Source organism: Ceratotherium simum, chromosome 17, assembly GCF_057802395.1.
Source record: "Ceratotherium simum simum isolate JZ-2026a chromosome 17, ASM5780239v1, whole genome shotgun sequence".
Taxonomy (NCBI): Eukaryota; Metazoa; Chordata; class Mammalia; order Perissodactyla; family Rhinocerotidae; genus Ceratotherium; species Ceratotherium simum.
The window spans coordinates 20,643,913-20,650,001 of record NC_141916.1 but is presented as its reverse complement, the minus strand read 5'-3'; the positions used below and the strand labels follow the sequence as shown (position 1 = coordinate 20,650,001).

The following is a 6,089-nucleotide window of genomic DNA, read 5'->3' as shown; positions in this document are numbered from 1 at the left end:
AGTGCACTTACACAAACCTAGATGGCATAGCCTACTATACACCTAAGCTATACAGTACTAATTTTATGGGACCACTGTTGTGTATGCAGTCCATCGTTGATGAAAACAATTGTTAAAGGGCTCATGACTGTACTATAGTTATTAAAAATATGACCTCAGGAAGAACAATTGCCAGGGAAGCAGAGTTTCGTGGTCTCTTTAGGCACTACAGTTAGATTGACTCTGTTCTGAGTGCTGCCTCTTTTTTGTTATTTGTTCTTGCTCAATATTGGAATTTCCTACAGAAAGATTGTGAATGACCTCGCTTGGGTCTTGGTTTCACTCCTTGCCTCAATTCATTGTCAGGAGAAAGGGGTATAATGTTTAGTTTACCCTATGTTATTGGATCACTCCATTTTATGGACATATGTTTTTGAGAGAATCAGTTTTCCTAAGGATTTGTGGTGTAATTATTTGAATAAGTGTGAAGGAGTAACGAGCAACCAATAGCAATAGATTTTCTCATAGATATGAATAATAAATCAACAGTTTTATAAAATGATCCACTGAAAAAGAGGGTTATCTGATTAATTTCTCCTTTTCTAAATAAGACTGAACCTGAATCATATCCTAAGATAAGAGTTGTCTGTTCTCTTCACAAGAATTTCCAAGGAAATAAATGCCATTATGTTCTCTGTAGCATCTGGCACCACGGACAGTCGAGAAAGTCTCCTTAAAGTCCATTATCTGACCCTGTAGCATAATAGTTCAGTTTCCTTACATCATGATTTTGTGTCTACTACATGACAGGATGAAAATATTTTCTGAACATTCTTCCCATAGCTGCCTTCACCTCCTTGTTCTGCAGGCTGTAGATGAGGGGATTCAGCACGGGTGTGATCACACTATATTGTAAGGAGAAGATCATCTCCAGAAGGGAACCTGAAGTTGGTAAGAGATAGCTTATGAAACCAGAGCCATAAAACAAGATCACAGTAGTGAGGTGAGAAGAGCAGGTGGAGAAGGCCTTACTTCTGCCTGAGGTGGAGCTGATGCTCAGGATTGTGGAAACAATGCAGGCATAGGAGGAAACAATCATAATGAAAGTTCCAAAGAAATGTAAGACAGAGGAGCAGAGTAGAAGTGTGAAGTTGGTGGAGGTATCAGAGCAAGACAGAGGGAAGAGAGAAGACAGCTCACAGCTGAAGTGGGGGATAGTTTGGTCCTCACAATAGTCTAAATTGACAGCCAGGAGGATATTGATGAGAGCATCAACAAAGGCCAGGCCCCAGGAGCCCCACACCAGCCCAACACAGAGCTGGTTGCTCATCATTTGGCCATAGAGCAGAGGGGAGCTAATGGCTACATAGCGGTCATAGGCCATCACAGCCAGCAGACATGCTTCAGTACCCCCAGTGGCAAATACAAAGAAGGCCTGAGCCAGGCAGCTCTCTACAAAAATGGTTTTACTTTCAGAAAGTAGATTATCCAGCATCTTGGGAGCTGTGACAGATGAGTGGCAGAGGTCCAGGAAGGACAGTTGTCTCAAAAAGAAGTACATAGGTGTGTGGAGGTTAGAATCAGCCCTAATCACCAGCAGCATCAAGAAATTTCCCATCAGAGTGAGGAGGTAAATCAGAAGGAAAAGCACAAAGAGTACAATCTGAATATGGGGGTCAGTAGATAGTCCAAGGAGAATGAACTCACTGATAGCACTGTAGTTTTTCATTGCTGTATAGATAAGTGTTCTCTCTGGGAAAAAAGAAAGAAGATTTACTAAAAGTCCTTGAATGCCTCTCAGTTACCCACCACCTAGATCTTATTCTGCATAAATGTCTTTTCATTACTGTGCCACAATCCACTTTCATATGTAAAAGCTAAAACCCTGGTCATATCATTCCTACCATACCATTGATGCCTATCATACAACTGATACTTTAAATCAATCATGCTACTATTTTTGATTATAATCTTTTTTTGACATATAGTATTTTTATGTGATTTACAGGATACATTTGAAAAGGAAACTTTGTTGATATGAGAGGAGGGTGGAGAAGAAAATTTCAGGAGTGAATTACTGGAGAAATGGAGAGAGGATTAAATCTAGATTAAAAGGACTTAAGTAGGAGCAGGGACACTTTGTCCATTCTATGTCTAGGAGGGAAGGTCAAGAATGCAAGAAGTTAAGGGAATTTCCATTTGATTGCTTCCATTTATTTTCAATAAAGTGTAAATGAGATCATTGGCTGTGCATGTGTATGTGTGTGAGCATGCCCATGTGCACACAAGAAATTATAAAGATATTGATAATGGTAAAACTAAGTGTACAGTCATGGAAACAGAGGCCAAAATGAAGTGTAAGAAATCGTTAGAGGATAGGAGGACAATAAGGCATCAAGGAATTTAGAGACTGGATGGGGAATTCGATTGTTTTGGATTTTTCTTGTTTTAAATTTCCCTCATTTTACTTAATGGCATCATATTATCATTTAATTTTAAAATAAATTCATAAAATAATAATAAAATTTTAACAACTGGTATCCTAGATCATGATGCCCAGTGATATTTTAGATGGGCATTTGTGGGCAATGCTATGATTACAAGAAGCTGTTCCCAATAATAGGATAATGCTCTGGTTAGATAAACCATGCTCACTCTAAAACCTGCATATCCAATAATATATGTGTCACCATACCTGTCTAAGCCATTATTGCAGGTTTTAAGGCCCCACATGGCTATCTAAACTCTCTCTTCACACTTTAAAACTTGTACATATAACCCAATACTGGCCTGATATTCTAGACTTCATTGAGTCTCAATATAACTGTTATAATTCAACACTAGTTCATTTAGTTCATCAGTGAAGACTAAGGAAACTGTCCCATTGTTCATTCATTGACTGAACAGCTGAGCCTCTCAGCCCAGGTGAGGAACAAAACCCAATTACCTGAATTCTCAGTTGGTAGTAAACCGGTTTGTGGCAACATTACTTTCAGATCCAGTAAGTGATAAAACTCTTCTGCTTGTGAAGTCAACATTGAGAATATTGCTTTAGGGGAGAAGTAGAAAATCATACTGAGAGTTAACATTTATGATGGATTTGACACTAACAATGTAAAATAATAAATTGTGGACGATATCTAGATATTTATTTGCAGTTACTTGAGGTCAGGATACAGGAGATACTTTCTTAAATTCTTCCTCTTTCACTCTTTAAATATAGCAGCATTGTGTATGGGGGCTCCCAGTGCTCATCCTGAGATCACCCCATCACCCCTAGAGCTAAGCAACTTCAGAAGGGAACCCAAGTAAAGGTTCATGGTATCTGGGAGTGAGCTTGTGTTGTATGAATTTAGAGCCAGCACATACAAAAAAAATTCTCTTTCTCTTGGCTACCAACAAATAGAGTCCAACTAACTAGATCCACATATTCTATGAACTATAGAGAGAATCCCAAACTTGGGTCAAGGTAATACCTTGCATAGAAACTACTATTGCAATAAAAGTCAATGCTGAGGGTTTGATTCCACAGCAAGTTTCTTCTTTAAGATTACCTTCTCAGAAAAATCTTTTTAAAATAAAATTAAGAAGTGATGTCAGCAAGATGGCAGAATATGAGGTCCCTGTGCTAACCCTCCCAAAGAAACACCTATTTAACAACCATCCATAGATTGAAATACCTTTATTAAAGATTTGGAATCCAGGTGAGAGATTACAGCACACTGGTGGAACAGACAAACAAGAAAAGACACATTTGAAAGGGCAAGAAATAAAGTTTTACTTTACCTGTGTTCTCTCTTACACAACCCAGCACAGACAAGCACAAAAAAGATGCCCTTGACCTGCAAGTTCTCCTGTGGGGGAAAGAGAGCAAGCACACCAATGGATGCCAGCACCAGGCCTACCCGCCCACAGACCCTAGCACCAGGCCTGCCCACTGATGGTCCCTGGCACCAGGCCCACCCACCCACAGACCCCAGCACCAGGCAAGTCCACCAGAAGACCCTGGCACCAGGCCTACCTTCCTGTGAACCCCAGCGCAAGGTTGGCCCACATATCTCTCCAGCTGGCCTGCTCACGATCCCCACCAACCAGCCCACCCAGAATCTCTGACCAGGCTGACTGGTGAAAGACTTTCCTTGCTAAAGCCAGTCTGTAAAGATTGAAAGAGGCGAATCCTTAAAATGCACAGACACTAGTGCAAAGTTACAAGGATCATGAAGAATCAGGGAAACATGACACCAACAAAGGAACAAAATAGAGCTTCAGTAACCAATCCTAAGAAATGGAAATCTAGGAACTGATTTACAAAGAATTCAAAATAATTGTCTTAAAAGGAGCTCAGTTAGCTACAAGAGAACACAGATAGACAACTAAACAAAATCAGGAAAACAATACATGAGCAAAATGAGAAGTTCAGCAAAGAAATAGAAGCCATAAAAAAGAACCAAACAGATTTTCTGGAGCTGAAGAATACAATGATTGAACTGAAAAATTAAATAGAGAGCATCAACAGCAGACCCAACCAACTAGAAGAAAGCATCTATGAACTCAAAGACATAACAATTAAAATTATCCAGTCAGAGGAATAAAAAGAAAAAAGAATGGAAAAGTGAAGAAAGTCTATGGGAAATATAGGACTTCATCAAGTGAACCAATATACACATTAAGGGTGTCCCAGAAGGAGAAGAGAAAGAGAAAGAGACAGAAAGCTTGTTTAAATAAATAATGGTTGAAAATGCCCAAATCTGGGGAAGGAAATGGATATTCAGATTCATGATGACCAATGAATTTTAAATAGGTTGACTCCAAAGAGGTCTACACTAAGACACATTATAATTAAAAGTCAAAAGTCAAAATAAAGGGAGAATTTTGAAAGCAGTAAGAGAAAAGCAACTCATTACATAAAAAGGAATCCCCATAAGACTATCAGTGGATTTCTCAGCAGAAACCTTGCAGGACAGGAAAGAGTAGGATGATATTTCAAAGTGCTGAAAGAAAATACCCGCTGATCAAGAATACTATACCTGGCAAAACTGTCCTGTAAAAGTGAGAAAGAGATAAACATTTCCCCAGACAAACAGAAAGGAAAGAATTCATCATCACTAGATCTGCCTTACAAAAAATAATAAAGGGAGTTCTTCAAATTGAAACAAAAGAATGCTAAACAGCAACAGAAAGCATATGAAAGTATATCTCACTGGTAAGGTAAAAACATAGACAAATACAAATAATGTAATACTGTAATGGTGTAATACATCACTTTTAACTCTAGTATAAAAGTTAAAAGATAAAAGTATTAAGAATAATGAATACGGTATTGTATACTTGAAAGTTGCTGAGAGTAAATCTTAAGCATTTCCACCACACACAATCTCACACACACACACACACACACACACACACACACACACACACACAGAGTTAACTATGTTAACTATGTGAGGTGATGGATGAGTTAATCATCTTGATCTTGGTAATCAATCTAAAATGAGTATGTATGTCAAATCATCACATTGTACACTTTAAATATATACAATTATATTTGTTAACTATTCCTCAATAAAGTTAAAAAAAAGAATAATGATAATGACAAAAAATTTGTTAATGGATACACATTATTAAAAGAAGTAAATTCCAATACCAATAACATAAAGTGTGGAGTGGGAGAAGTAAAAGTGTAGAGTTTTTATATGTTATTGAACTTAGGTTGTTATAAGCTTTAAATAGAGTGTTATAACAAGAAGAATTTTTATGCAAGCCTCATAGTAACCACAAAGAAAAAACTTAGAGTAGATACGAAAATGATGAAGAGAAAAGAATCAAAATATATCACTACAAAAAAAAAAAACATCAAAGCACAAAGGAACATAGCAAGAGAGGAAGAGAGGAACAAAAGAACTACAAATAGACAGAAAACAATTAACAAAATGGCAACAGTAAATCCTTACCTATCATAGTTACTTTAAATGTAAATGGATTAAATTCTCCAATCAAAAGATATAGAGTGGCTGAATGGATTTAAAAAACAAGATGCAATTATACAAGAGACTCATTTTAGCTTTAAGGGCACACATAGGCTGAAAGTGGAGGGATGGGAAAAGATATTC

At 37.6% G+C, this 6,089-nt stretch overlaps 1 protein-coding gene across 1 annotated transcript; it reads right to left on the bottom strand.

Annotated features, from left to right (window-relative positions):
• Positions 1 to 778: 778 nt before the first annotated feature.
• On the bottom strand, positions 779 to 3,468 carry LOC101403228 (olfactory receptor 8S1-like). The gene is made up of 2 exons (XM_004429430.2): positions 3,456 to 3,468; positions 779 to 1,731 (listed from the first exon to the last, which is right to left on the bottom strand). The coding sequence occupies exons 1-2, from the start codon at positions 3,460 to 3,462 to the stop codon at positions 779 to 781; spliced, it is 960 nt and encodes a 319-aa protein (XP_004429487.2). The 5' UTR covers positions 3,463 to 3,468.
• Between the last annotated feature and the right edge of the window lie 2,621 nt (positions 3,469 to 6,089).